We start from the raw sequence: 16,705 nt of genomic DNA on the forward strand, positions 1-16,705 counted from the left end.
AAAGATAATGCATAAATATGAGACAAATTAGCATTTCATACATATAGGAGGAAGGTGATTGAAAAAGTACCTTTCAATTAGTGTCCCATTTTGAATCATCCAAACATCACAATATGTTCGAGACACCAGCATAACAGCAATAAGTACCAAGTAACCTGTCTAAAATAAACCAGGTATAGTAAATTAAATACATGCATTTTAGAAAGTTCAAAGAAATATTACCTTGGTAACAATTTTTGGTTTCCAAATCTAAAGCTTTATGTAAGTTTCAATATAGTTGGCTGACATTTTTTCTATAAGTAATTTTAAATATAGTTTAAAGGGAACTCAAGAATATTATATAAATGAAAAAAGCCTCATAGATTCATTTAATCTTTCTCATTCAGAATTCAAAAGTGAATCCTAGGCAGGTCAAAGGACTTGCCTTCATATACCTAGTCAAGGACAGAAGCTAGGAATGTAACTTAGATTACCTAGATCACAGTGTATTGTTGATTTTCTTATATTTTGACATATAACTTTAACAAAGAAAAATGACAGTAACTGCACATATACAGTTATACAACTAACCAAAATTGAAGCCTAAAATTTTGCCTAGGTAGAATAAATTTGGTTTAATTTGTTAGAAAAATTTATAATAGTGTCCATGCCCTCATAGGGCTTTCAATTTAGTTATGAAGGGAAGAGTTACACATAAATAGTAGCAGACAAATTTAGGCAAACATATTTGTATCATTTCATGTCCTAAGCTGTGGGATGGGAAGGTTTGGGGTAGCAAAAGACAGTTATGGCATTATAAATATGATAAACAGTAAAACAAAAAAGAGAATGAGGATTAAAGGTAAAAAAGATGAAGGATTTAATGGGGGAAAAAAGGGATTAAAATCATATGAACTATTGTACTGTACTGAGTTTACACATATAAAATTCTTGCAAGCTTCTCAGTAGAACAAAAAGTGATGTTAAAAAGTGATGTTTAAAGAATATTACTTAAGCAATGCTGTGCAAGACAGATTATGAAGCAGAGAAAGTCAAGATGCTGGGTGACTGGCTGGGAATCAGTTATCTTTCTGTGAGATGAGAATCCTGCCACCCCAACCCCAAGTACACATATTTAAAGCTGATCTTAAATTTTCTAAATTGGAACAATAAGACAGTGACATAGAAGTTAAAGTAAGGGAAGAAGGCCTGCAGAGGGTGGGAGGCTGGCCAAATTAGCCCCTTCTACCTCCCTTACTAATTCCCAGGGACTCATCCAATGTCTCAAATTTGTTTTACATTCATTGAACCCCTGCAATAGTTAAAATGAACATTAAGCTGTTAACTGATTGGAAGGTAACATATGCATCTTTCCAGAGAAGCTTGTATTTTAAATAAGGATTCTTCAAAGGCAGGACAATTAGTTATGCCTGAAGAGTCACTGGAAATATTCACAAAAAAGATAAGCATTAAGCAATTTTTAAAAACATATTTCTTTTTGTTGTGGGGACGTACAGGATGTCACAGACATGATGTTGTAAACAAATGAAAGGCTGAGGACATAGGGCCAGATCGTAAAACAATAATCTCCTAAGCAGATGGTATTAAAAGGAAGGCCAAAGTCAGGTTGTGATTTACCCTATAAGGAAAACGAAGTTACATGTTTTGATTAGGATTTTAAGAAAGAATACAAATTGGAAAAGGAAAAGAAGCAAAAAGACCAATTAAGATATAATAATCCAGGTAAGATATAGTGAGAACAGTAGGAATGTAAAGGGAGAGAATAATTTATGAGAAACTTTAGGATACTTACAAAGAACATTTATAATATAAGGGAAGGAGCAGATCTTAAAAGTGTGTGATCCCATTTTTAAATTAAAATATATGCTTGCACACAAGATGACTATATGTCAAAATGAGTAAGAGGCTGATAGGTGCCAAAAAATAAATCTACCTGCATTTTCTAATTTTCTTCAAGGAACATGTATTACCTCTGTCTAATTAGGAAAAAACAAGTGCTATTACTTTTTTTTAAAAAAGAATTTCTCAAGGGCAGAATCATCAGGAGATGATGCCAAAGTGAGGGAAAGAGCAAATCCAGCATGATGAAGGAATGTACGTTTTCTTTGGGAACTGCAATGCTTTTGTAACAGTTAAGTATAGGAAAAATTAGCAGATCCCAGTGACCAAAAAGGGTGACAAGGGGAAGAGGAAGAGCTGAAGGTAATGATACTTCTAGTTACAGAATGAGAGAATGCTGAGGAAGATAGAGAATACAGCATTATTTTAATAATCATTAAAAATGTTTATCAAATAATGAAGATAATCTTGATAAAAAAGCAAAGGAACGAATTATACAACTATTCGTATAAGCAGCTCACTTCCTGAATGAAATAACTGATGAATCCAGATATCATTTTGCATATCTTAAAAATATTTAATCAAATATACTCCATACTAATGTGACTTGTTAACATCTCAATGTAATAAAAAGGTTTGTCTTTTGAAATTTAATCTAGTGTTTATCGACAGTATTGAACTATAACAAAGCAACACCATTTAGGGTAGCTGTATGGCAGTACCCTAGCATTTCACATAAAATAAAATGAAGTAATACTTCATAAACAAGAGAAAACTATTTAAAAACTGGCACTGAACAAGGGTTTTTGTATGACAGGTGATGATTTAAAGACAAAAATTTAGTAATCTTCTTGACCGACAGAGAAAACATTTGACCTATAGTATAACCAAAGTGTTGTGATTTTACTGTTCTAATCTTACATAACCTTGAAAGTTGAACACTTAATAATTTAATTTGGGTATCTGTCTCCACCCAAATCTCATGTTGAAATGTAATCCCCAGTGTTGGAGGTGGGGCCTGGTGGGAGGTGTTTGGGTCATGGAGGCAGATCCCTCATGGCATGGTGCTGTCCTCCAGACAGTGAGTGAGTTCTCATGTATCTGGTTGTTTAAAAGTATGTGGCACCTCCTTGGCCCTTTGCTCCCTTCTCTCACCATGTGAGACACTGGCTTCCCCCTTCACCTTCAGCTGTGATTGCCAGCTTCCTGAGGCCTCCCCGGAAGTGGAGGAGATGCTGCGCCATGCTTGTACAGCCTGCAGAACCAGGAGCCAATTAAATCTCTTTTCTTTATAAATTACCCAGCCTCAGGTATTTTATTAAAGAACAGCCCAATATACTTAAGATTATAATTTCATAAGACTTACCTCTTTACAAAATGTTCTAGGGACCATGATTTTCAGAATCTGTATGAGCCTTGAGAAAAACACCTTGTCCACCACAGCTCGCTCCTTTTTCCCCTCTTTCTGCATTAAAAAAAAAGAAGCCCTTTTAAGATAGCTATAACAAACATATCATAAAATTAAAGAACCATGTTTCATCTAAGTCAACATAAACAGCTATCAAGATAAAAACTGAATTTACAAAACACAGACTTGCATACTTACACTGCTCCTCATATTCAAACATGTTTTTGAGAAAACAATGTTATCTAAAAACTGAATAAGGAAGTGAGTTCTGGAACCACATAATTATCTGGGTGAAGAAAACTGCAAGCAGAAGAAATAGCAACTGCAAAATACCAAGGTGACCACCTGCAACGTGCTTGAGGAAGAACAAAATGGCCAACCTGGCTGGAGCTGTGAGGAAGGTACCATCACAGAGGATGAGGTCAGAGAGACAGCTGATAAAAGGTCAAGGGCTTACTGAGTTTTGTATTAGTCACTTCCTGATTAACACCATATTTAAAAAAAAAAAAAAATCCTGAACAGAATTTTGCCTGATATTAAATAGAGGAAACTTTTGGATTCCTAGATTTACCATTTAACATTTCCAATATACAGTCTGTCAATTCACTCTCTCTTCCTCATAAAATTCAAAGACAGACAAGGTTCTTTCACTTATGCAGCTCACATTCTAGCGGGAGAAACATAGACAAAAAATAAACCAATAAATAAATTATTACAGACAGACTAGACAGGGTCATGAGGGAAAAAAAAAGAACAGTTCACAAAGGATGGTCTGAAAAGTCTCTTGACATTTAAGCTTAGACATAAATAAAGAAAAGCCATGTGATTATTTAAAGTGGGTAGCAGAGGGGAGGGAGTGAAGCACAAGGAACAACGAGCACAAAAATACAGTGTTGGAAATAAAATAGGTGTGCACATTTCACAGCAAGATGGCAGTATTGCTGTAGCAAAGGGAACAAGAATGAGAGAAGTTTAAAAGGTAGGCAGGGCTTATAAAGGACAGAGCCTTGAAGCCACAGTAAAGATTGAGAGCTTACTGTGAGTGTAGAGGGATTTAAAAGAAGATAATCTTACCTCTCTCAAGAGTTTTTTCATTTTCACTAGCTCCATGAAAATGGAAGTACTAAACCATTTGCAAAGATAAGGAAACACGTGACGAGACTTACTACTCTTGGACTGTTTGGAAGGACAGGGGAAACTTCTTGGAAAAGGCAAGACACTCCAGAAAAACCCCAATTCCCTGACTAACCCTTTCCCCAACTCCACTATTACAGCTCACTTATCTGGCTAACTACTGTGCTCCTGACAAACAAATACCTGTTTGTATTAGTAGAGTAACGCTATTAGTTAGCTATAATGTAAATGTGCTTTGATTAAATAAATATCTAACTTGATGAGCCTTAAGTGAACTGTTTGGGTACTGAATTAGAATAATAATAACTACCAACTATATGTCAGACACTGTGCTAAGGCTTTATAGACATAATCCTAAGAAATAAGCACTTAGTGCAGTGCAGAACTATAGGCCAAAAAAGGAAGTCTGAAGGCACTGTGTTTATAGGGTTAGACTAGAAAGACTACAATAGGAGGAACTGGAAAAGAATCCACCTACCCTGCAACTGCTGGAACAGAGACTCAGCATTTCAGGTCTTTCAGACAAAGTTGCAAACCTCATCCTACTGAGTTACAGGCTCAGTCTACCTAATTCACACATGCTTACATTCATTCATTCAACAAACAACTACTTGATCCAAACCCTATTCCAAATGATAAGCACACAACAGCAAACAAAACAGACAAAAAGCCCTACTCATAGTCCAGTTAGTTGAACTAGCCTATTCTCCTCAAGCTAAACCTTACACATTCAACCTAATGTTTGTATTTTCCCCAAACCCAGAAAACATAGGAAGAAAAGAGTAAAGAGACGGTGATACATATTAACTACCTTTTTAAAAAAAGAAGTTAAACTACTTGTTCTTCCTCCTATCACCATCACCACTCCCTCCTCACTTCACCTTGCCTTACCTGTAGGCAACACCCTTCTCTATTCCTAGCTGGAACTTTAAGTGGCACAATCCTGAGGTGAAATGGACATCTGAGTTAAACAGAGGACCACCTGTTTCTAGCTTCTCTAAAGAAATGATCTAAGACAAAAATGAGGAAGGTTAGAAAAAAAGAATTACAAGAGAGTAACGTTGAAACACTTTAAAATATTAGTTGCTAACTGGTATAAAATTCCTCCTCATTTTCTTCTGTTCCTATTGTCACTTTCCCTATCCTTAAACTGACTGAAACCTGATGGATTTTCATTATGTTTCAATCCATGAAGGGAACTAACTATATTCTTCCAAATTATCATTGTTTTCTGCAAAGGACCACCTGGACTGGGAGGTTGGCTCAAAAGGGCTGAATTCAAAGAGATGTCAGGAATCTTGATCACAGCAAAACTCTACCTGAAACCAATCTAAATAAGAGTAACTATAGAGGCAGTACATAACATTACTAGCCTTTCCTAAGAATTCATTTTAAATTCACAATGAACTTTTCCCACTTCCAAACTTTCCCAGTAATTTTTTTAAATACAAAAAAAGACCACTTTTCCCACTTCTAAACTTCCCAATAATTTTTTTAAATACAAAAAAAAAAAGACCACTGTGGTGATACAAGTTTAACACGAACATTATAGAAAAAGCAAACAAATCATTAAAAGCTATTTGAGAAGTCAAAGTAATAATGCAACAAAGGAAAAAAGAAAACCTAAAATTCAAAAGGTAACAAAGGTCAAAGTACAATGAGAAGTTCCTATTGATACGTCAATCACCGTAGGTGAGACTGACTGAAAAAGATGTTTGAAATAGCAGTAAAATAAGAGGCCATGTAGTGCTGACAGAGTATAAGTATTCCTATACATTGTAGGGAAAAGTGAAAACTGGTACAACTATTATGTATCATTTATCAAAATGTAAAATGTACACTGACTGTAAAATGTAAAATAACCCAGTAAATTTACTTTCAGGAACTTACCCTACAAATATACCTGCACATATGCTTAGCCACACAAATAAAAACATCGTACTCTGTTTATAATACCATAAAATTAAAAACAACCTAATGTACACCAATATTACATAAATCATAGCAAAATTATTCAATGAAAACTCTATACAACTGTAAAAAAGAAAGCAGCTCACATACACAGAAACAGAATATGAAAGAGCAGGTCTACAGCTTTAAACATGAAGTGACCTAAAAAATAGTATGCTAGAAAAAATTAGAATGATACATGCAATTCATTTTACACAGGAATTTATGAAACTTTTCAATATGTAAAGTAATTCTAACTATATTGTTTATGGATACACACACATACACACACATGCCAAAATACAAAAATATGCATGGGAATGCTAAATACTGAACCCAGCACAGTACTTATCTTTATACATTTTGAATTTCATTATATTGTTCTCCAACTTTCTAATTAAATTCTTTTTTCCTCCTTAAAATTCAAGTCTTATGAAAATTGCCTCTCCCCACCCTATCCCCATCACAAAGGATATAAAAAGTTTCTATGAAAAAAATAGGTTAAATTGCTTTCCTCAAAAGTAACATATTCACTGTAGAAAAATTAGAAAATTCTGATGAACAAAAATAAGAAAATTAAACCTACTGCCTTTGTTACATATCCTACTAGATTTCATTTTAGCACACGTGTGTACTTCCTATACATTTAACAAATGTGCTATCAGTGTGCATATTGTGTCCTTTTTATTGCCAATCACTTAATATAACCTAAATTTATCTTTCTCACACTATGCAACCAGCAGCAAATAAGTATATGCTAAAATATTGTACAGAAAAATAAGAAAAAAAATGAGTAAAATGAATCTAGCTGTCCTAGAACTTGCAGATATCCGATATGCAAATAAGAGATATGACTAAGTTCAGATAACTAACATTTGATTACTCAGATAGAACTTAGACATGAGAGATCGCGGAGCTGGAGATATGCCAGAGAAGTGGACATAAGCACATCTTACCACATTTTTCAAAGACTAGGAAGGAAATATTACAGAGACTAAAGAACGACAATCTTGATGTCAATCACCAGGATATTCAGAGAACAGACACTGACATGGAGGGTTGGGGAAGACTTGAGAGACACTAACCACTAGAAGCCAGCATGAGTTTACTGAAAGTACGTCATGTTAAATTGTTCTAATTTTCTTATTTGTTAAGGATACCATAACTAGCATACTAGCTGATATGTAGAATGTAAGCTCCATGAGGGTGGAAACTTATTTTTATAACTGTCATATACCTAAAGCCAAGAATAATGCCAGGCATATATCAGGAGCTCAATAAATACTTACTGAAAGACTGACTTACTAAGTGAATTAATAAATTAATAAAGGAATTAGATGTTTCTTATAAAATTATTGTGGTCTCAATGGAGAAATAAGAACCAGATTTTGCTATAGTTGGATGTAGTCACAGCTGAATAACCAGAAACAAAGATTAAGAGATGTCACAGAGCAATCTACTTGGTCCTTACATAGTCAATACTATCAGCAGTTCTGTGAAAGAAAGGAAAGGCAAATTAAATTTGTAGATAATTCTTCTACTTAACATACCAGATGTGAGAATTGCACTAAAAATTAGACTAATGGTATAGATAGTAGGTTAAACCCAATAAGTTGACATTTACCGCAATAAATTAATGTTTATCTAAAACAAAGCAACTGCGTTAACATATGACCCAGCAATTCCACTCCTAGATACACACCCAAGAGAAATAAAAACATATCTCTACATAAAAACTTGTGCACAAATTTTCATAGCAGCATTGTTATTATTCATAATAGCCAAAAAGTAGAAGAAACCTAAATGTCCACCAACTGATGAACTGATAAACATAATGTGGTATATGCATACAAAGAACACTATTCAGCAATAAAAAGGAATGCAATACTGATACAACAACAACATGATGAACCTTGAAAACATTGTGCTAAGTGAAAGAAGCTAGGCATAAAAAGCCACATATTATATGATTTCATTTATTTGAAATGTCCAGAACAGGTAAGTCAACAGGGACAGAAACAGATTTGTGGTTGCCAGGGACTGGGGGAAGAGGGTAATAAGGAATGACTGCTAATGGGTACAGGATTTTTTTGGAGAGATGAAAATTTCCTAAAACTAGGTAGTGGTGATAGCCACACAACTCTGTGACTATACTAACTACTCATTTATACACTTAAATGGATAAATTTTATGGTATATATATCTCAATAAATCTATCATGAATATAACATGTAGAGGTGTAGAGTTGTCAAAAATACACCTGAAGTTTATAATTTACCATAAATTCCACTTAATGTAAAAAATAGTTACTGTTAAAGAATTAAAAGCATTTTAGGATGAATTTTAGCAATACTGTATTCATATCAAGAAATGTAATCATGCTGATATATTCCATGCTAGTCAGGTCATAACTGGACAACTACATTCCAGTCTAAGCACAATGCCTAAGGAAACTAGTATAGGTCCAAAGGAATGTATACAGAACTGAAAAAGGATCAGAACCCATGTCACATGAGACATATTAGAAGGAATCAAGATTGCTTAGCACAGGAAAAGAAAGACTCATAAGATACAACTATCTTCAAATATATGTGGGTCTACTAGAGAAAACAGAGCCAGGCAAGGTGGCTCACACCTACAGTCCCAGCTACTTCAGGCTGAGGTAGGAGGATCCTTAGAGCTCAGGAGGTCAAGGTTACAGTGAGCTATGATCATGCCACTGCACGCCAGCCTGGATGACAGAATGAGACCTGGTTGGTAAAAAGAAAATTTTGAAGAAAAGAGAAGAAAAGAAAAAAGAGGGAAGGGGAGGAGAGGGGATAGGAAGGGAGAAAAGGAGAGGGGAGGTGGAGGAGGGGAGGGAAGCGGGGAGGGGAAGGGAGGGGGGACAAGATATATCTCGATACAAAAGATATAACAGAGTCACTGCTAGGAAGCTAGAAGAGCGGGGGAACTAATATCATCATGGGCTACAACTAATGCAGTTAAGGCTGCCTCCTAGAGTAACACTTTCCTGTCAGGAGTCCTATTTCAGAGAGTATTCCTGTAATGTGTAGAAGACTGGAGTATTTTTAAGTTCCCTACTAATTATAAAATTTAATCCTAAATCAGAATTATATGACAAAATAAATGAAATAAATGCATGAAATCCCAAAAAGAAGATGATTTAAACTTTTACCTCATTGTTCTGTAATGGTGGTTTTCCACTTTTCTTACTGCAGAGGAAAAAAAGAGAGAGAGAGCTTTACTTTATGTGAAAAGTGTTATCATTAAGATGATTTTAAGATGTCAAATATACCGAATTATTTAAAAGCGTTTCTTCTTTTTCACATCATAGTGAGACAGAACATATTAAATAATAATAGTCCACCTGACTCTTACTAGGCATTATTTACAAAAAGTGCTTAATAAATTTTAACTACCACTATTATGTAACAGACATTCTGTTTGGTAATTTTTAGGTGTGTGTATGTGTGTGTATAAATAAAAACATAAATGCAAGTCTACTTCTTCATCCTTGAATCATAGCTTGGCCATGTAAACCGCTTTGGCCAATGGGACATCAGCAAACTGACACAAACAGAGGCTTGGAAAATGTGCATTGCTCCCTCTTACTGCTGGGAATCTTTCCCCAACCATGTGAGCAATCCTAGGCTAGTCTTCTAAAGGATGACAGAACATGTGTCATTCCCATATTACAAATGAGGAAAGTGGCCTGGAGAGAGTAAGCAGTATGCCCAAGGTTCATATTCTGACTACTAGTCTAGGCTACCTCCCAAAACAATATAATTAGTTGGGCATCGGTCCTTTCCATAACGCACTACCATGGCACCCTATGCTTCTACATAACATTGATCACGTTTTAAATTTCTTGTTGGATGTATATTCCCTTCCATTAAACTAGTTCCATGCTATCAGGAGCTACTGCAGGCTGGTTTCTCTGAAGCTGAGGTAATATGGTGTCTGGGGTACAAATGTTCATCAGGGATCAACACCTGTGAATGGAAGGCAGAGAAACCAGGTTTGGACAGAACTCAAACTGATGCAAGCCCAAAATAACTTCAGCCAACCATATAGGAAATTCTAAAGCAAGCACTGTCCATCAGAGTGCTTTCTGATGGGCTGAAATGGTCAGGCCTTTTTTACCACCGCCTTGCTCAGTCTGCAAATGCATGCTGCCCCAGGAAGTCTGTGACATGAGGAGAGGGGAGTGTCTCTAGAGCTGAGCCAGACTCTAAGGTGGGGGACAAAGGCAGGGAAAGAGGGGGCTGTCAGGATTTCACATTTCTCACAGCTGGGCAGGAAACCCTTCTTTAAAGGGGAATCTGAGTCTACTACAGGGGTCATACATTATTCAACCCTCTATGTTCAACATCTGTTTGAACTCCGATGATCTGCAGAATGCACATCTTCAGTAGTAAGATACCAGGACACCAAACAAGACTAGAAAGCCAAACTTAACTACAATAGATGCGCTTATTTTAAAAAGCACGTAGGTTATTATTATTTCTAATTTCAGTTGTATTATATGATATTTTAAATGCGATTATTTATATGTTTAAAATCTTTTATGAATTGTAAAACTGTTATACAAAATGCATTTTAGCACGACAAAACAATGCAGTGAAGAGATAAACTATGGGAGAAAATATTTGCAACCATACACCTGATTAGGGGTTAATATCCAAAATATATAAGGAACTCAAACAACTCAATAGCAAGACAACAATCCAATTTTAAAAAACGAGCAAAGGACGCAAATAGACATTTCTCCAAAGACATATAAATGGCCGGCTAGTATGTGAAAAAATGCTCAGCATCACTAATCATCAGAAAAATGCAAATCAAAACCACAATGGGATAATACTCATACTTCTTAGGATGACTACTATCAAAAAGAGAAAAGATAACTGTTGGCAAGGACGTGGAGAAAAGAGAACACTTGAACATTGTTGGTTGAGAAGAATATAAATTAGTACAACCATTATGGAAAACAGTATGGAGGTTCCTCAAAAAATTAAAACATAACTACCATATGATCCAGCAATCCCACTTCTGGGTATAGATCCTAAGGAAATGAAATCAGTATCTCAAAGAGGTATCTGCACTCTCACGTTCCCTGCAGCGTTATTCATAACAGTAAGAGATATGGAATCAACCTAAATGTCCATCGAGAGATCAATGGATAAAGAATATGTGGTATATAAATACAATGGAATAAATTCAGCTTAAAAAAAAAAAAAAGGAGCTAAGTGTGGCAGCTCAGGCCTGTAATCCTATCACTTTGGAAGCCCGAGGCGGGAGGACTGACTGAGCTCAGGAGTTCAAGACCAGCCTGGGCAACACGGTGAAACTCTGTCTCTACTAAAATAAAATAAAAAAATAGTCCAGTGTGGAGGCATGCACCTGTAGTCCCAGCTACTTGGGAGGCTGAGGCAGGAGAACTGGCTTGAACCTGGGAGGCAGAGGTTGCAGCAAGCTGAGATTGTGCCACTGCACTCCAGCCTGGGCAACAGGGCAAGACTCCGTCTCCAAAAAAAAAAAAAAATTCTGTCATTTGCAACAACATGGATGAACCTGGGGGACATTATACTAAATGAAATAAGCCAGGCCCAAAAAGACAAATTCTGCACAATCTCACTTACATGTGGAATCTAAAAAAGTCAAACTCATAGAAGCAGAGAATAGAATGGTGGTTGTCAAGGGCTCAGGGGTCGGGGGAAATGGGGAAAAGTTGGTCAAAAGGTACAAAGTTCAGTCACGCAAGATGAATAAGTTCTGGAGATCTAATGTACAGGATGGTGACTATAGCTTGATAATAGTAATCATTTCACAATGTATATGTATATCAACATAAAAATAAAAAAATTAATATTCAATAAAAATGCCACACTGCTTACCACTAATAAATGTTATAAATTGATACTTAGAGATAAATGGAGATTCATGCAGTACGATGCTCACAAAAATACATATATACATGTACACACACACCTACCAGTGAGTCACATGATCAGTCAGCTCTCCCATCACTTCATCACTTTTCTCTCTCCAAGTTTCCATGAAATACCTTGTTCAGAGGGAACCATGACATCTTATAAAGCTTCAATTGGCCTGAACACATAATCTACATATAAGTCCTATTTTCTTTAATCAGTCTGTGACAATTAAAATTTCTTGCCAGGTGAAGTGGCTTACATCTATAATCCCAGCACTTTGGGAGGTTAAGGTGGGAGGATCACCTGAAGTCGGGAGTTTGAGACCAGCCTGACTGACATGGAGAAACCCCGTCTCTACTAAAAATACAAAATTAGCCGGGCGTGATGGTGCATGCCTGTAATCCCAGCTACTCAGGAGGCTAAGGCAGAAGAATCACTTGAACCCGGGAGGCGGAGGTTGTGGTGAGCCAAGATCGTGCCATCGCACTCCAGCCTGGGCAATAAGAGCAAAACTCGGTCTCAAAAAAAAAAAAAAAAAATTCATTTATAAGTTTCTTAAAAACTTCTTTATGAGATTTGTTTCTCAGGAAGTTCTATGAAAATACCTTTCACCTGAAATTATCACTATAAAAGATATTTTTAATGGCAAAACAATTCAGTATGAGTACAGAAGTTGAAGATGATTTTCTTGACTTTACATTAATACACATTAACCTGACATAAGTTCCAATACAGCAGATTTATCATACATGTGGGCTCTAGATGATCACTTAGCAACCATTTAAACACAATACTGGCACTAAAATCTGTATAGCATGGTAGTCATTCAGATAACCCAGAATATGCTTATATTAATTTATTTTTAATTTATCATCAAAATGAAAACAAAATTAGTTCTATAAAGAAAGTTCTAGGCCAGGTGTGGTGGCTCACGCCTGTAATCCCAGCATCTTGGGAGGCCGAGGCTAGTGGATCACTTGAGGTCAGGAGTTTGAGACCAGCCTGGCCAACATGGCAAAACCCTGTCTCTACTAAAAATATAAAAATTAGCTGGGCATGGTGGTGTACATCTGTAATCCCAGCTACTCGGGAGGCTGAGGCAGAAGAATGGCTTGAACCCTGGAGGCAGAGGTTGCAGTGGGCCAAGATCGCACCACTGCACTCCAGCTTGGGTGACAGACCAAGACTTCATCTTAAAAAAAAAAAAGAAAGAAAGTTCTATAAGAATTTAGACCCTGAGTAATGCATCTTTAGACCTACTATCTCTAGGTCATAGAGATACTATCCTAGACCACCTCAGTCAAACCACAAAATCAACTATCTACCCTTTCTCTGACCCCCTCCCTCAAAATCTCTAGCTTCCTCCTCTTTCCTGAGCCCCTGACTTGAATATCTGATTTTTAATAAGGTATCTGTACCTGGATTTAATGCAAACATGTCTATATCTGAACTCACCTTTCCACCCCAAATCTATTCTTCCATTATTCCATACTGAACATAAGGCCTAAATCAGTGATCACACCTTCATCTACCAGCTACTCAAACCACAAAGCTGTGAATTATTCTAAGATATTTATTTTCCTTTTCTCATACACTTCATTTCCAATCTCTCTCTATGCTCTTTCCATTTCTACTGCTATGATTTCAATTCAGGCCATCAAAATTTCTCATGTGAACTATTATAATATTCTCACTTGTTTTCTGAGTTCGTTATCATTAGTTTCTGTCCTCTTTCAATTTATTTCCATAACCACATCAAATACGTGTATATGTATATACATACTGAATATACCCAAGTACATACACATATGCAAGCCCATACATATATATATAGACCACATACATCTATATAAAATATATATCCTGTGGAATTCACCTAAAGCAATGCTCAGAACCTTATTTCAATAAAAAATGAAAAAAAAAAGATTAATAATATAAGCATCCAACCAAAAGTTTACGAAGAACAAAAAAAAGCAGAAGAAATTTAAAACCACCCAAGCAGAATCTAATGAGTTAGAAAACAAAATACAAATACATTAAAATTCAAGGGTTGATTCTTTGGAAAATAAATCACGAGACAATCTGATTTTAAAAGGAGTACAAAAACACAAAAAATAAAAAAAAATGAGCACAAAAAAATAGATAAAATTTGAAAAAAAAAAAGGTAAAAGACTTCTTATCTCAACTCTATGTAAAGAAATTTGAAAGCCTGAATGAAATGGTTAATTTTCTAGAAAAATATAATTTTCCAAACCTAGCAGAGAGAAGAAAAAACAGACTGAAAAACTGAAATTATAAAGTTGTCTGAGAGCTGCCCAGCTCCTACCTTTCCATTCCCCAAAAAAGAACCAAACCAAACGATTTACCGGGGAGTTCTAACAAAACCCCCAGTGAACAGATAATTCCAATGCTTTAACTGTTTTAGGACACAGGTAAAAGAAGCTTCCACATTATTTTTGCTGCAAGTAAAACACTGACACCCAAACTTGGGCGGGCTCACACCTGCATTTTGGAAGGCCGAGCACTTTGGAAGGCCAGACGGGTGGATCCCAGCGCTTTGGAAGGCAGAGGCGGGCGGATCACTTGAGGCCAGGAGTTCAAGAACAGCCTGGCCAACATGGTGAAACCCTGTCTCTATTAAAAATACAAAAATTAGCTGGGTGTGGTGGTGCATGCCTGTAGTCCCAGCTACTTGGGAGGCGGAGGCATGAGAATCACTTGAACCTGGGAGGTGGAAGTTGCGGTGAGCTGAGATTGTGCCACTGCACTCCAGCCTGGGCAACAGAGCAAGGCTCTGTCTCCAAAAACAAACAAACAAACAAACAAACAAACAAACAAAAACATTGACACCAAAATCAAATTCCACAAAGAAAACTACAAACTATTCCCACTTACACCAACATTTTTTAAAAATTTCAGACCATGAGAATGTACTGCCTATTCAAAAATTAGATAAATACCTTATCATTAAAATTTAAAAATAAACATGCACATAATGACTTTCAGAATAAAATCCAAATTCCATAAAATGGTACTCAAAGAACTTCATGATCTGGCTCCTGCCTTCTTTTCAGGTTCATCTCCTGCCACGAGGCACACTCTGTGCTCAAGTTACCTTCATCTATCAGGTTAAACTATGTGAAACTGAATTATTTGACCATTTCTCACTTATAAAATGGCAACTGCACATGCTTCAACCTAACACTGCGCTCTCTCTCACCCCACTATTTGCTCATATACTATCTCTTTTGCTTTAAAGGACTCTTCATCAATCAACTTATTTAATTACTACTCGTCTTTAAAATTCAGCACTTATCTTCCTGGAATGGAGTGGCCATCTGAATTAAGTTTGCCCAGAGTGGTCCTTGTTTACATCTGCTGTCCTGATATAAAAATTAATTGCACTCTTTCAGTCCCAAAACTGTACCAGTTAGGATAATAAATTACATGGTGACCCTGTCTAAGAAACCTTGCCCTCAGTGATTAGAATGTATTAGGCACCCAAGGATTATCCCAAGATCAGAGATGATGAATGCCTGAACAAAGACAGTGGGTATGAGAGTGGAAGAAAGAAGCATGAAAATTACTAGAAATGATAAGTAAGGGAATAAATAAGAGTTGGGAACTAACTGCATATGGAAATGAGAGGGAGAGAAGACCACAAACTTAAGACAGAGGAAGTATTAGCAGCTATCAACTCCAAACTGATATCTCAAATGGCAAAGTATTTTTCTCCAAGTCTCAAAGGCAGATTGCACCCTGGGTGACTGGAGGACAGTGATTTCACTGACTACAATAAAGAATAACAGTAAAACAAGCATTCAGAGAAACAGTAATTGGATTCACTGTAAACATGTTGATTTCACATCCCGTAAGCTAAGTATACGGAAATGTTCAGAAGACAATTTTTTAAAATGCTTAGATTTGAAGTTCATGAGCAGAGATGATGATTTGAAAGACATTAACATGACAATGACTTGGAAATACAGTGATATAAATCCTCTGGGAAACAAAAATATAAAATCTGAAACATGAGTGTTGTTTTTGTTTATTAAGATGCTGTTCTAAAAAATTTAGAATGTGTTCTCAAGGAACTTGGTTTAAGTTGTTCCCTGACTGACAATGCTCCTGGGTAAAGAAGCAAACTTTGCTCTTAAAAGTAAAGTATGTTTATTATAAGCCTCAAAATTATTCTGACAAGTAATTTTAAATAAAATCTCCAGACCATAATAAAAAATTATCAAGCACTAAGGAAATTAGACTCCATAACCAAGGACCAGCAGAAATTACAGAAAACAAAAACAAACCCAAGATTTCAGTTGGCATTTCCAGAGTCATCCTATAAAACAATGTAAACTGTATTTTTTTAAACACACACACAAAAATTTTTAAGATACCTAACAAGAAGTAGGTACCAAGAAGTAGATACCTACCA

The 16,705-nt window shown here is 36.0% G+C and overlaps 1 protein-coding gene across 8 annotated transcripts in view; it reads right to left on the reverse strand.

Moving 5' to 3' along the window:
* ABCD3 (ATP binding cassette subfamily D member 3) overlaps window positions 1–16,705 on the reverse strand; it is a 100,544-nt gene that overhangs the window by 50,971 nt on the left and 32,868 nt on the right. For 4 of the 8 annotated variants that reach the window (XM_016922715.3, XM_016922719.4, XM_063799475.1 and 1 more), the window contains 3 exons: window positions 9,510–9,546; window positions 3,206–3,304; window positions 71–159 (listed from right to left, as the gene is read on the reverse strand). In XM_016922715.3, the coding sequence (XP_016778204.1) occupies window positions 71–159; window positions 3,206–3,304; window positions 9,510–9,546 (225 nt within the window). Of the gene's footprint in view, window positions 1–70; window positions 160–3,205; window positions 3,305–9,509; window positions 9,547–12,329; window positions 12,402–16,705 lie in introns of all 8 variants that reach the window. The other 4 variants (XM_016922704.3, XM_016922712.3, XM_016922737.3 and 1 more) reach the window with 2 other exon arrangements.

Source organism: Pan troglodytes, chromosome 1 (assembly GCF_028858775.2).
Source record: "Pan troglodytes isolate AG18354 chromosome 1, NHGRI_mPanTro3-v2.0_pri, whole genome shotgun sequence".
Taxonomy (NCBI): domain Eukaryota; kingdom Metazoa; phylum Chordata; class Mammalia; order Primates; family Hominidae; genus Pan; species Pan troglodytes.